Source organism: Melospiza georgiana, chromosome Z (assembly GCF_028018845.1).
Source record: "Melospiza georgiana isolate bMelGeo1 chromosome Z, bMelGeo1.pri, whole genome shotgun sequence".
NCBI lineage: Eukaryota > Metazoa > Chordata > Aves > Passeriformes > Passerellidae > Melospiza > Melospiza georgiana.
In genome coordinates this window covers 10,904,673-10,920,980 of record NC_080465.1, presented here as the reverse complement: position 1 = coordinate 10,920,980, position 16,308 = coordinate 10,904,673, and the positions used below count along the sequence as shown (strand labels likewise).

The 16,308-nt window shown below is 35.9% G+C and overlaps 1 protein-coding gene across 1 annotated transcript in view; it reads right to left on the bottom strand.

The window, feature by feature from the left end:
• Window positions 1-16,308, bottom strand: part of SNX24 (sorting nexin 24) — an 88,699-nt gene that overhangs the window by 21,621 nt on the left and 50,770 nt on the right. Inside the window, exon 3 of the mRNA XM_058043227.1 lies at window positions 14,756-14,860. Coding sequence (XP_057899210.1) covers window positions 14,756-14,860 — 105 coding nt within the window. The remainder of the gene's footprint in view (window positions 1-14,755; window positions 14,861-16,308) is intronic.

Genomic DNA, 16,308 nt, shown 5'->3' with positions numbered 1-16,308 from the left:
TGACACTTGTCCCTCCCAAAACTCACCAGCAAGAGAGTCCTTCATAAAAGTGAGGAATGATGCACTTACTTGTGAAAAGAGATCATCCTAACTTGGTTAGTGAATGCGTATTTACCTTTCTGTGCTGATGGCACACAAGTGGCATCAGCTGGAAGGCTGCACTTGTCACACTATAGCAATTCTGTGAACAATGTTCTGATTTGGTTAAAAACTGTCCACATTCTTGTTATTGAAAGAGGGATAACTTCTCCAAAACAGAGAAAAAATATTGCAATTTAGCCTGCTAACAGAAGCAGAAGAGTTATCTGTACTTCCATTAAAAATTATCATAACATTAGAATGCTGCAAGAATGCCAAGATGTTCTCTATAAATCCCATATTCTTGATGCTATATTCTCACTTAGCAACTACTTGATGTTCCTCACTCAGGAACCAGAGAACTACTTAATTATGGTCAGTAAACTCCACAAATGAGGCTGAAACTGAGTATCACAGATTAATGAATCATACATATATTCTGGCATTTTAGACAGCAATCTTCCTTATTTCTATTACTCACTTTGGCACAAATATTTGGTCTCCATGTTTTCCATACAAGAAGAATTCGTAAAAAAATGTGGTGTTGCACCTTTTCTTCCCAGTGGTTATTATTTCTCTGAAGGCTCTAATTTACTTTTTAAGAAAGCTGTGGCATCTGAAGCTAGGTGAAAGTGTTATTTAAGTCACACCTCGTGGTGCTTCAATGAAAAGGCAACACAGTACTATATAGAGTGGTACAGAAAGATTAATCAAACTCTAGATTCCATGATGGGCAAATAAAAGCGAGTATGCCACCAGATGTGGATATAGTGTAACAGTTCAGAAAGGATTTATAGTAGATCTGAAATCCACAAAACACCTATCATTGTCTCTTGACTGGCCACAGAGATGACCTTCAATACATGATCATCAGAAGACAATACTAAACTTACATGTAGATTGAATTGAATAAGATTGAATAAAGTCAAAGGGACAAAATTAAATATCAGGGGAAAACAAACAGAACAAAAAAAGGTTGAAAGATGGAGAGCTGAAAGAATCTGAAGTTGAAAGAATCTGCTATAGATATAAAAAAAGATAATATAGTGGTTATAACTGGCAAATATGCTACAGGAAAAATAATTTACATGTCTCCATACACACAGTAACAAACCCATCAGTCTAGTCTGATAACAGACTTCTCTCTGACTTCCTTGGTGAACATCACTGCTCTGTAAAACTGGGCAAAAATAATTGACAAACTAAAGAAATTTCGATTATTTTTGAAATATTTGCCACTTAAAATTTGGGTTGAGATGTCAAGCCTGGCTGCTGGATCTCTTCACTGAAATGCTGTTTATACAGTTCCTGAGTTTCTGCATTGAACTCAGTTATCAAGAGCCTCCTATAACATTAGAGGGCAAATTTGTCATAAAACCTGCTAATCTTTATTTCCAATACTATGAAAAGACCTCCATATTCTGTGGTAACTTACTCCTGCAGTACCTGTTCTTGCAATTACAGCACTTAAAACTGGATAACTAATTCAGGTCACATAATTAAACTTGCCTGAATTTGATTAATTATAAAAAAATTCCCCCTGTAAGGCAAGTAAGCACTACTGCATGGCATTTAAATACAATATCATTACAGAAACACAAATTGCTTCTTAACTGTGAAGTTGTACAACTGCTGCTGTTGAAAACTATTAGCGCATACCATTGCTTGACCTTGACTGAGTCCAAATACACTGAGAAACGTCTGATGGGATAATGTGGAGATGGCTGCTTAAATGCTGCTGGTTGCAAGACTGCAGACTCTGAATTCTGTGCATGGCCATTGTTCCTCCATACTCTCCTGTGGCTTTGTGCGTGCTTTTCTTTGTGAGTGTTACACCAGGAACCTTTCCCACTGAACTATGTGTGAGAGCTGGATCCCACAGTGAAAGTGCACTTGGAGATCTGAATGCCTCATCTGGAGAAACTAAGAGAAGTTTCACCTGTCTAATTTCTTCATCATTTTTGGGAGATAATCTGAGGTTTTCAGAATCCAGCATTAAGGAGAAGCTGCTCAGAAGACCATGGTTACACAGAATACAGCTGAGATCTTATTCAGGTGTGACTTGCCAGCAAGGATACAAAGAAAAATACTGTAAATTACCTGTATTCAAAGTTCTGTGTCTGTTAAAGCATGCTTGTTATCATCAGTTCATGAGCTGCTATGACAGCATACTATCATGGTTATGAATGTTGAATTCCTCTAATGATGATGATATTCCAGAAATAAAAAAATATGAAGCTCAAAAAATGGAGGGTGAACTCTCCCAGTCAGATACACATAAGTGGAATGACATTTTCTCAGAAGGTTTTATTGGGAAAGTTATCACTGACCTTTTCATTTTCCTAGAATAGATGTACCCAGTGGGTTGCAACAGCATAAGAAATAAGATTTTTATCCAACCATTTTAAAACTGTAATTCTGCAAAAGTAGACTCCAGCTACACTGCTGCTGTAAAGGCCAGAGATGCACCACACAAACTGATGCTCTAAGAGAGCAGTTTTAAAAGTTGTGGCAGCTGGTATATTTGTGCTGTCAATTTATGGGAATGATGTCAACACATAGAGCAGCAATACAACTTACCTAGCCAAGGTAGTTCTACAAAAACTGAAGAAATCAGTCTATTTCATGTGCCCCCTTCTTGATGGAGTAGATTACTCCAAAGCAGAGTATACAAAACAATTATCAACAAGCAAAAAACTCGTAAAACAATTAAAAACATATTTATACTTGAAGAGTATGAGTTTATTTCAATATCTAAGGTGGCAGAGAGACTTTCTCCTCATGATGATGCATGCTGTCAAAATGCTGACACCAGCATTCAGGTGCTTTTTCTATTTTGTCATTAAGAGAAACATCCAGAGGATGCAGAATGATGTTTGCACCATGTGGACCACTGCAATTTGGCATGCACAGGCAGCTGGAAGAAAGGAACAACCATCCAAAAGGCATAGGAACACAAACCTGTACTAAAAGGGAATCAAAATACAGTGTCTAAGCTAAGTCTCTACCAAACACAGGGGTTACTGATTATTAACATAAGCAAAGCACACTTGGAGATTACTGTGTCTACAAACACAAGTGCTGAAGTATATGCAGGGCTTTCTTATGCTTTAGATGCAATTAGAATAAATCTTCTGATGTTTCTGAATTGTATGATCTGTGTTTCTTCCATGTCTTTTATTTCTGTATCACATTTAAAATTTTCCTTTGTGCTTAGTGGCTACTCTCAACTCAATTTTGCTGCATCAGTGCTTCTTACTGCTTTACGTAAAATTTGCATTCATTGATAATGTTGGTTCAGCCTGTTATACTGAGCTTTGAACTAATTGCTCTCAATTAATCTGTTCCACTCTTTGATAGCTTATTTATCAGATTGGGAAAGATAGATTTAATGGTGCTTGCTGGAAACAAGTTCTTTAATTGGAAATACCTGAGTGCTTAGCTCACTTCGTGCTCTGGCAATTAAGGACAATTTGGAAAAGCGTTTTTCCCCCTACTTGATTAGATATCCAAAGAAGCAGACAAAACAAATGACAACACCACCTAGCAATATTGGTTAAAATAAAAGCCCAGCAGCCAAATTACTTACTATGAGAAATGCGAACCATCCCCATCAATTCCAATGCTGTGTTACATTCATTTTGCTGTATCTTTGCCTCCCAAGTAGGTAAATGGCAAAATTTCTTTCAAAATGCATAGCTCTATGCCTGCCTCTATACAATTATCCCTTTCCACAAATAAGCCAAATCAACAGAAGAAATTATTTTTCTTGATTAAGCTCCCACATTTCTCTTGGGATGAAACAAAACAAACAATTAATCTTTCCTTATTTGTTCTCAGAAGAACCTGCATCCCTTAAATGTACAATAACCAGGGTACCTGTGGCAGGCAGTCGGCAGCAATTAAGCTTGTGCTGAAAACGAATGGACTAGAGTCAGAATGCCTAATCTGCTGAGAGTTTCTACAGGAGGGCAAGGTTAGACCAGGAAAATTCCCTTGCTGTGGAAACACTGTTAAAAATTACCACCTGACTTCAGCATAATTAACAAGGTTTGGGAATTTATATGAACTGAGTAATTGAAAAGAATTAGCAAGAGATATATACATTAATCTTTGCCAGTTACAACATGCCTAATGAAATTAAAGGTTCTACTTCTGCTTCATGCTTTGTTTCTGCAAACTTTTTTCATCTACAGAAGAAAAAGTATATTAGATAAAGACAATTTTAAGAAATTAAAAAGAAGAAACTGCACCACAAGCCTCAATTTTTACATCAATGCTTGAAAATTTTCTTATATATAACTCAAAGTGTTTATCAAAAGTAACCCTGGAAGTTTCTTATTTTAATGTCCATATTTTCAAAGTCTACAGAAAAAATCCATATCAGAGTTATAAATTTAGGCATCACTCAATGTGGTTTTGTTTGCAAATATACCTTCACAGAAATCCAAGACTATCTCAGTCAAAAAATTCTGCAAAGAATGGGTTTAGTAAAATGAGCTTTTTCACATGTAACTAAATCTATATTATATTTGGAGAACACAGACAATAAGCAGGAGGAAAAAAAAAGACAATCAAAAGTGATATGGGTAGAGATAGACAATGTTAGAGAAGATAACAAGCATTTGTTATTCTTCTAAGCTACCCATGACCACAGGACCTTCCCCCCTTACTTCACCTTGAAATCCTTCAACAACTTTCAGAAAGGAGTCATCTAAGACTGCATAAATGCCAAGAAAAGGCAGCATACACACAGACACATGGGAATTACACCTAATGCAGGAGCATTCAATTTACTACAGAACCAAAGAAGAAGGCTCACTACTCTGCCATAACCTGTCTAAGGAAGACTATTTGCCTCTTCCTCTGCTCACCTCTCTCAGCTACTGATAGAACAGCTCTCATGTTTTGGTTAGCAGTCCTTCTTGCAAAGAATTCATCTGTTCCTATGCTCCTTCCTTTCAACATCTAAACCAGAAGTTCAAGAATTACTGCTTGTTTATTTCAGTGTCTTTCAGTATCTAATCCCCTGTGATCAGTTCCACAGCTTGTTGGGTTTTTGTTCGCTTGTTTTTCTGTCTTTTTTTTCAGAATGGTCTAAGTTAAATGATACAAACTATATTGGACAATAAAGTTATTATGGCACACTAGAATCAAGCTTTAATTCAGCTTCCTTATGTATAAGGATTTATTTAACATTACTTACACATGTAGCATGATCCTACACTACTTTTTCCCCCAGAAGGAAAGCACATAATAAATGGTTCAGTTATTTCATATTTTGTTTTCCTCCTCCGGCTTCCAAACAGAGGCTGTGTCTTATGTGCAGATTCAAGTCCTGATGTAAAAAAAGAATTCTACACTTCTTCATGAACATTTTCTCCCTGCCCTCATGTGCAATTTATAAATGCGTAAAGAATATTAATGGTGGATCTTCACTCACACAAAGAGTGTATGCAGAACAATGCTACCAGATTGTATAAGGTCGATGCAATCTAGGTCTAAACTATATTCTAATTTAGTGCTGTATACTACTGAACAAACTTAATGAAACATAGTGTGTTACACTACACCTGCAATAATAAAATACTCATTCAGCAGAAAATAAGTTTATCCCTTTATTAGCAATTCATTAACTTTACGGACTAATTTTGAAGAAAAAGCCCTTAAGATTTACCTTGCTTTGAAAGTCCAATTTAAAAAAGCAATAGTCATTTGTATACCTAAATATAAGAATTACCTTATGTAAAACAGCACAGAAAAGGAACTGAAAATGTTTTAAAAATGCTATGGATTGATTAAAAAGATGGGGGAAACCTGAATCGTTCTACCAAACTTCAGGTGGTGATAATAATACTGCAGGAATTACTGCCCCCTTCTTCCTTCTTTATTACAATGGACAAACATTTTTTGACTTCCCTCCACCTTTGCCAAAGACCTTAAGGAAATCTATTAAATATCTATTAAAGAATGAGAAAATTTACTGCCTACACATCAAATGTGGAGCTGCATTCAGGGAAAGGAAGGTGACTTCTTTTATCATAGCTAAATGAATTGTCTCATACTTTAGTATGGGATAATCATCAGCAGATTAGAGGAGTGTGCCAGCCTGTGAGTTTTAATACTCATAGTTCTGCTTTCATAGACTGTGACTTAGACAGAGAGCTTAATTTCTTTCTCTCTCCTCTTAAATATTTTCCACTTATTCTGAGCATGTATTGTCATGACAGAGACCATTTCTCACTGTATGGAAGTGCATGATTAGTACACTTTGATGTTCATCTTAACTTTGGCAAAGAATGTAATACAATATCATTATGATACACAGTATAATGAAAAGGGAACAAGCACTTAGACATGGTTTCTAAATCTGTCGCAACTACTAATGTAAGTTCTGTGCTTAACTGAGTAAAATTTATTTTGATCACTCTAACATGTAAGAGTAAAATAAGAGAGTTCATGCAGCACAATTCTATACAGCAAAACCAAACAGATTATTGAAGATGAAGGAAAAAAATATTAATCATAAATCACAACACAGCACAAGTTGAAAAGCAAAAATTTAACTCCTAAAACACAAACCAGGTAACTTTCTGAGCATTCTTGAAAAATGCCTTAAATAATTCTTCATAAATCTCTGCAGACAGACACTTAATAAATGGGTCTCCTTTAAATTATCTACAGAATTATTTTGCTTCCCTGTTTTCTTTGGCTTTCTGCTTCCTCTTAACAAATATGCAATCCTGCATGTGTCAGGCACGCTCCTGTAAAATCCACAGCCATCGAGACCCAGCTATGTATCTTTACCACCAAAGAAACACGTATGCACAACAGAATCTTAAAAAAGCTGGTCACAGCAATGATGGATTTAAGTTATTAACCGATCAAAAAAAGATGGATGGTGGTCTGCTTTTCTTAATCTACATCATCATCTAGATCTATTTAAGGATATGTGGTACACTAACAAACTTAGTTAAGGTTTCGATAAAATCAGTAGAATAATCTGCCCTGTTACATTGAGACTGTATCGATCAATAAAATCACTTGTACTAGGAAAGTACTGTTAAGTACTGACAATCCCAGCCATTAATATTATTTAACACTCTGCTCACAATCTTTAATGAGGACAAAGAACATTTTGTCTTTTTATACTTATCATACCATTGCTTTTCGAACTCCTTACAGAAGCTGTTCAGCCTTGATTCTGCACACTAAATGGAGTTAGAGACAGAAGACACTGAATAGTTTTGGATAATTGAGAGAATTTTCAATGTGATTAATAGATGTGGGTGATTCAACAGATTTTCCAGCAAAACATTAGTTAAATCTTATTTCACTGAATCCAACTTTATTTTGCAACTTTCTAATGCTGGGCCCTTTCTTCTCAGCATATTCTCCTGTATTTAAAATAAAACTGGTTTCCAGAAACAGCAATCAGGAAGATAAGCATCTCTTCTGGACTTGATGGGATTTTTTTTTTCTGCAAATAAGCCAATTTGATCTTAAATTCGTTAGAAATAGATCCTAACAGTGAATGGGTATATAGGACAAAGGAAAGGACTGCCTCTGCAGGAACCTTGATACAAGGAAGTCAAACTCATTTCCATCCACTCCTGCTCACAGACATGGGGAATGGTTAAACAGAAGCCTAGTGGGGAAAAAACCCCACAGGTTAGGCACACAGAGGATAAGGTGAAGAAGAAAAAAAATAAGCCCACATTTTGCACAAAGTTTCCATAGCTTAAAATTTCAACCTCTGAATTCAGCTTTTAAGTATATAACCAATTACCTCCCATGTGTAAAGCTTTTGGTCTGAAAAAGCCTTTCAAGTGGCTTTGCACAGTCACATCACCTGCATGCCTTTTCATTATCTATCTCTCTCTCTCTCTCTCTCTCTAGATACATCTCAATTATTCAAATATGTCTTCTCAACCACATAATTAACTCCTTTTCCTTTTTAGATAGTGGTCATGATAGATAGAGGGTTCAGTTCTCAAAAACACATTAATGTCTAAACAAATATAGTAACAACCTGAAACACAAGTGTGTCTCTAACTACTTTAAGGTTTATATAAGAAAGGTCATTGCTTCAGACTAAAGATCCATTTAGGACTGTATCCCAAAATGGCTATAAATGGATACCAATGAAGAGTATAAATGTGCAAGACTACCATATAAGACATTTTTCTTCAAAACAAAATCAGCTTCAAAAGTTATTTCCAACTAGCAGACCTTCTATGCTTGACATAGGCTATCCTTTCATAAACCTTTCCAGCCTTCCAATTGAACTAACTCAAAATTTTGTGTTCACAACACTCTTTGGTGAAGGTACACAGGTATGTGGGAACAATTAAATGCTTGATACAGAATGGATTTTTGAAAATACAAATGAAGAAAAATTGTAATGAATGGATAAATGTGGTGAATGAACATGGACAGAATGGATAAATGTGATGAATGTGAACTGCACAGAAATAAAATTTAAATAGTTGAATGATCATTGAATAATTCTAAGATCATTTTGCCATTGCATTTCCATAATTAAATAGTAAGCAATTTGATTCATTTTTGTTGGGCAAAGGCAATAAAATGTCCCATAAAAGTGCACCTATTACACACAGAGATCTCAATAATTCTAAACATCTCCAAAAGCACCAGTCACCTCTACAGCTATTACATATGTAACATCAAAAACTGTTCCACTTAGAAAGCACTTACAGATTACATCTGATACTAGAGGTCTGTATCAGCTTAAGCCACAATCAAGATCTTCCTGTCTTTATATGAAGTCCTAGTTTTTGTTCTGCTTAAGAGAGCTCACAGAACTTTTATGTACTACTATGGGATCATTTTTTCCACTACTTCAAAGAGAAGAGAAACAATGAAAAACCATGTACATCACCAAACATTTCTTTTCCCCAAATAAATTTCTTTTCTTTTCTGATTCTACTCCTACTCCAGAGTTCTGAAGCAGGATTTCAGCTGCAGTTACAGAACAGGCTATTTGGCTATTGAAAAGCAAAGCTCTAGCAAACACATTATGTGGAGTACTTGCACACTAGCATCAGGAGTCCAGATGCCTCATTTTAGAGCAGAGATCTCTCCAGTCTTCTTGACAATGGATAAAGTTATAAATGTCTGAATTCACATTCCTTCTTGTTAGAACAGCAAGAGGTCAACAGAAATTGAATCATTTAAGCAGTGAAGATCTAATGAAGCTCCTCATAAGGTGATGGAAAACTTTCTTCTTCACAATTTGATAAAAAACCCTGAGAAATCACATTAACACAGCCCTCAGAATGATAGTGAAAAGGGACAATCTCTGAAGCTTGAAGAAAGCACAATTCTTATCCCCAGCTGAATATGAAATGCCATACTAAGTTTGAAATGCTCTGCAACAGAATTTTCACATCAACAAAAAGAACTTTTCAGTATTTTTAACTGAATCTAAAACTTCTATGAAGTAACGTCACAAAATTACATCAACTTAAAAGAAAATAGTACAAAAAATTTGTTCATATCCACTATCCCGTCAGGAAACGCTATTTACTTATTTAAACTTTACCACAAGGAATTATGCATCAATGCTTATTGAAGTAATTAAAGAAAATCATAGTGGCCCATGAAGAAAAGACAGCTTGAGCCAAATTTTCTATATTGACAGTTTGTCCTTTGCAGTCTAACTACAGAAATAGCTCATTTGTCCTCAGTTTTTGCAATTGCAATTGAACTGTTCCCCCAAAAAGAGTAAAAGAAAGCAATATAATAATGTGTACTTTTCTTCTTAATATTTCTGATGAGCTTACTCATAAAGCAACTCCACATTATTCATTACATTATTACATCCGCTGTTTTCCTAACTCCACCCTGCTGGAAAGCAAGACAGCTAAGGAGTATAGAATTTGATTTTAATTTCTTAAAAGAAAAATTACAACAGATATGGTTTTACTTATGGTTTTCAGGAAAGACTGGTAGTTAAAATATTTTTAAAGAGAATTGCATTCTGAAGAATACTGAAATATAGGTCAAAGTGCTTCTCAGATCTCCAGATTAATTCCTTAAATGGAAAACAAATTTCTAGTCTAGTTTCATAAATGCCATAATTCATTTTTAAGATTTGGATTCCTGAAACTACTGGAATGTTGAAGTTCATCAAGTCTTCATGTCTCACAGCCAAGGAGCACTTTAACCAATCTTATCTCCAGGAATCAGGACTGTTCTCTTTGTAAAAAAGTTCAAGAATAAATAAAAGGCAAGTATGTTTTCTTGACCTCAGCCAAGAGAGAAATATTAGCTCTACATATTAACTCTGGTTAGAGACGTATGTACATAGAGACCCTACATTTATACAGAGAACTTCAGAAGGTCTACAACTCTCTGTTTTATATTAGAGCCTTGCTAGTCAGAAGAAGAATTTCTTCAGGTCACCCAGACCACATGAAATGAGTTAGTACTCTGAAATTAATAAAAAATATGGGCCTCCTTCAAAATCTCTCTCTATAAGCAAATTACTTCAGTGAAGACTTAGCAGCAGCTATCAAGTCTCATGCTGAGATGTGGGTGCCACTTCAAAGTGAATTCTGTTAACGATGCTTGTTATCTTGTTGGACTGATGATATCAGCAAATGATGAGATTTCTTTAGCCCAAGGGGGTTGAAAATATCTATTCCATTGAACTTTAAAAGGCAGACCTGTCAAAGGGCAAGTCCCTGGGGTAGACAGACTGGACGGCAATAACATCCAGTGTCAGCTTACTGGGACAAGGATATGACCTAACTCCAAATGAGCAGGTGGCTAGATCAAATTCTTCCCCATTACCAATTCACAGGAAATAAGCTCTGTAAAAACTGCTCCTGCAATAGTATATAATATAAAATGTATTTGTAACAAATACTGATCTGATCCAAAGCAGCTGCAGCTGCTCTGATAGCCAGTTAGATGAGGTCCCTCCAGTGTCACCCCTCAACATTCAAAATAAGACTCCAACTACCTGTTCACTTGATCCATCTACAAAATGACTTACTGAACTCAGACACAGTAAAAACTGTGGGAGTTCTCAAGTGATTTATATCTTATTTAAATTCACATACAAACCAAATTACATATCTGTATTGCTCTGTGATAACAGTCAGTCCAAGCCTGGACAGTGGATGAAAAAAACCCAAACCAAACAAACACCATCCAGAAGCTACAATGCTAGTTTATCAGCGTGCTTCATCATCTTCCACACTTACCTTCACCTTGTGGTATTTTAAGGCAAATACATTTATCTACACTCACTACTATGAGGAGTCACAGGCTTTCAGGGCAGATCCTTTAGGCAGCCCTTCTCAAATTATAGGCGCCTTATATAACCAGCTGCTTAAAATCCTTATCTTCTACCTTTCTTCAATACAAAGCTCCTCATGAAGCTCATTAAGAGAAGATATTTCTAACCATAAATAAATATGAAGTCCAAATCTTACTGCATACTAAAACTACTATCAAGACAGATTTTTGTGAACAATAGTGTAACCTAGTGATTTATTTTACAACTTTAAAATCAAAACCACCAGGATTCTCATCTCTGCTGTACTGCAAGCTACAAGCTCAGATATACAAGTAAGTAACTATAAAGTTAGTCAATGGCCACTACAAGGCAGTAAAAGCTGGTTAAGTACTCTTCTACTGACAGTAACAGGTGTTTTGAGATTCAGAGGAGACCAAGGGGAGGCATCATTTTCAACATCCTCAGGAGGGGAAGAGGAGGGGTAGGCACTGATCTCTTTGTGGTGACCAGTGACAGGACTCCAGAGAATGGTCTGAATTTGTATCAAAGGAGATTTAAGTTTGATATCAGGAAAAGTTCTTCATCCATAGGGTGGCTGGGCACTGAACAGGCTCCCCAGGGCAGTGGTCACAGCACCAGCCTGACAGAGCTCAAGAAGTGCTCTTGGGCACATAGGGTGACTCTTGGGGCTCTGCTGTGCAGGGCCAGGAGTTGGACTCTATGATCCTTGAGAGTCCCTTCCAATTCAGTTTATTCTCTGATTCTGTGTTTTTCTTATTTAACAAAGACTAAATCAGCCCAGCTTAAGTGCTTTGTGCTGTAGTTTAAGCTCATGCACAGAGACATTTGCCATGAAAAACAGAGTAGTAATAGCTTATTTCTTCATACTAATTTGCTTTAATATTTGGGGCCACAATCTGTCATTCACTTATCTTTGCATCTGTTTCCTCATTAATAAATTAAACATAATCCTTCTTTCCTCTTGTCAGTCAGTTGATTGTTCTCAGTATTCACAAGGACTCTGTAAATATTATTATACATGCTGTTGAATTACTAAGCATATTAGTGCTCTAGTCAATTGTTTCACAGTATAAAAAACAATAGTAGCACATTCCAGTCAAACTTGTAAAATATGAAAGTCTTACTTAAAAATAGTGTAGATAAATCATTCTTTCAAAATTCTATTAAAATTGGTCTACTATAACTAGAAAAAGTTCTGATGCAACCTTTCAAAAACAGAAGTAAAATAAGCAGTCTTATGACAATTAGCTCCCACTGGCTACTGATATGTTAAAAAATAATAAATAAATAAATAGTCTTTGTAGCTCACAATTTAATAATACTTCATTTATTTGTAATTTTGCTGCTCTTCAGAAAGATATAATGAAATATTTCTGAGCTCCTGTCCATCCACTCCAAGAAACAAACAACTTGTGCTGAAAGCATTTAAAAGGGTGGTTTCATCATGAAAAGGTCACAAAAAGTAACAAGGTCCTGGCAACTGCAGCACCTTCCGTCTTAGACAGAGGAATGTCTTGCTTTCTTTATTACTTAGTAGAGAATGATTCTACTACCCTCATTTCATGTCAATATTTTTATCTGCATTTAATTACAGACAACGATTTTGTTGAAAATATCTTAAGAACCCAGTATGGATAGACCTTGTCAGGCACAGGTCTGTATTCAATGACCATCTACATGGTATGAATTCATTGAACATTACATCTATGTAATAGCTCAGTATTTGCATATGGTTCTGGCTGGTTTTATACAAAACAATTAGTGACTGGCATGTCTTCATAAAAGTTTATCTGCTGCACAAATGTCTGGCTACAAGCACCACCACTGACTAGTGACACTAGTAGCCAAACAACTCCTACAGATAAACTGTCAGCAGTATCACCTGAAAACATGTTTGGAATATTTTACATAAATGGTGTTAAATAAAAAACTGATCACATTTTCTGCAATTGTAATATATTTCTACACTGTGCTTTGGCAAATGCTTAGCGCTATTAAAAAATGTCTCATCACTGAAGTGCCTTACTATGAAATTTTTATTGTCTAGAACCAGGCTCTAATTATCTTAAATGTTAAAATTTCACTGATGATTAATTCTGCTTTCTACTAGTGGGCACAGAAATTAATTACTATGACAAAAGTATTAACAACTTTTCTTCTTGTTTAAATTAGTATGCACATTGGTATGCATACAACTTAGAGGCTTGTCATGTTTTTAAACAAATGATGCCCAGCAGTCCCTTCCAACCTAAACCACTGCATGTTCCTATGACAGCCAACAGCAATAGAATAGAGGAAGAGTTAATTCAACGGGCAAGACTGCAAAAGAACAAGAATTGACTAACTCTTCCAGTAGGGGGAGATGTTCTTTTACAGTTTATCAGCAATTAAAAGTAATAACCAGATTACCTCTCTACCTTTTTAATGAAATCAGCTGCTTAAGACTAACTGGTACATGTGCCTTGGTAGTGATTATGTCCAAAAGAAAGTTGTATGGAAACCAGAAAAACCAAAAATTCACTGCAAGAGGCCAATGTGAGTAAAAATAGAAGATTCTTATTCTTGCCTTCATCCCAAAACAATTATGTTTTGACACATTACTTCTATCAACCCCTTCAGTAAAACAGCACTTGGATTACTGTAGCTGAAAGTGCAGTGAACTGGGAAAATGTTTAGAGGAACACCTTCATCTAGCTTTGCCACCAGAGAAACAGCTGTGAACGTACACCACAGAACATTTTTTAAAGCAATCACGGTGACAACAGAAATTCCAGGTATTAAAAATGAATGGGATTTATTCCTGATATGTTTAGACGTCTATACAATTGCATCATTCCTGAAGACTCCTTTTATTGTCTTTATCAAAATCATGACCCATCTAGATAGATCCTAAGACTTAAAGCAAATGTCCAAACCAACTGAGATTAATATGAGATGACAGGTGCCTATTTCACCTAGAGGAACAATTCATATACAGGCATGTACAGCAGAATGATATGAATTTAATGAGCTGATGCTTCCCTAGTCTGTCTAAATAGAGGTGAGCTAACTAAAGCCTCCTTATAGTTTTTCTGCAACATTTTTGATTGGTATAGACAGAACAACTTTGGAAAGAATAACATTATTTTCCCCATTTTAGGCAGAAGAAAATGAAGGTTCACCAAAGTCAATGAGCAGCCTTTGGAAAAATCAGGAAAAAAAAAGCAAAACAGTCTGCATTTCTAGCTGGTAGTTCTGCTAAGTGAACAGAAATCACTGCTGCTGGTAAGTATACAGATTACTTCCCACTTCTAAAACTGCCTATCAGTAAAATGCCACACCTCCTACTTTCTAATGCTGTGGAAATGGATGCTACTTTTACTCTCAGCAGGCTGCAAGGAGACACACCTGCAAGTACAATTCCAAGCCTTGTCGTCGCTGCTCCAGGACCTTGGGGACCCAGTTTCTCACGTGCTTTGAAGGGATCTCTGGTGTTCTTATGAACTTCTTGAGCTGTGAGAAAGAAAGACAGAAAGAAAGAAAAAGAAAAAAAAAAGAGCATAAAAACCTATGTATTAAGGACAGCAGCATGGAAATGAAGTTACTTACAATCATCTCCCTGAAATAATAACAGCTGTCGTACCTACAGAATGCAGTTAAAAATCTTCACTTCCAGTTGCCCTGGATAGTATAGAGGAACCCTACTGATAATTTTTTGTGACTAATAATGAAATAGCAACCACTACATGAGAATATTTGAAATTAGATTTTCCCATTAGTCTACCTGGGACAATACCTCACAACATTACCATGACATAACCAGAAATTACCTTGCTAAGTGCAGTGAACACACGATAATGGCTTTTAATTCCAGACTTAGGCAATTATAAACAGGTGTGAAAAGTACAAGGAGGCGTGCAAACCATTTCTCTAGAGAGCTGGCAATCAAGAGAGAAAAATATTGATGCTCTCAAAGTGCACCAAGAGATTGACAGTCTGTGTTTAATATCTTACACAGAGAAACTGCAAGATTGTCACTGATTATATTTCAAAGACAGCTCCATAACTATTCCTCTAAAGATTCCCACAGGAAACCTTACACATGTATCTACATAGATCTATACATAATGTGTAACTATATAGATCTATACACACACAAACACACACACACATATATATATTTATATATGTATACATATGATAGTATATACAAAGACAAAAACGTGCAACCTGACAACACTAAAAGTCCCCTTGCTGGAGCAACAAATTTTTTTAAAATCAAAAAATATTAATGTTTTACTCAAAACTACAGAGCAAAAATAATAACAGAAATAGACTCTGTTGCATTTTAATAGAAGGTGGCATTCTTTCTGTTGGATATTGCCTCTGAGTAAATCTGAAGCAAAGACTGCAAGGAAAGAAACTCAAAATTGACTTTGACATGCATACCCATGGGAGACTGAGAATTTACATTTCATCTTTGAGCTTGCTGGGATGTCACTATAGGAAAAAGCAGTGGCAACGTATCAACGTCTCTGCAATCACAAGTATCGAAGCTGCAGCCGGGAAACCTCAATTGCTCTGGAAACATTTTGCAACTTCCTTATTTCTTAACAATGCTAAATTACAATTAAATGTGAAGTGAGAAAAACAACTTGAAAATAAAACTCCAAACCCAGTTACGTTTACTAACTGATCTTAAAAACAGAATACAACCCCCCATTTTTCCTTCTAAATTGATTGGGGATGTTGAAGAAACTACAGTCACTGCTGTTGTGAACTATGACAGCACCTGCAAGCAAGCAACAAATGAGAAGAACGCTCCAGATGAGTGCAGACAAATCTGAAACCATACAAGCGTCCACCAAGACTTAGCTGCTTACAATATAAATACTCTGTGGCTGGTAACTCAGCTGGTGATTAACAATCCCCTTGTGCTCTGTGGCCCTGTTACATATAAA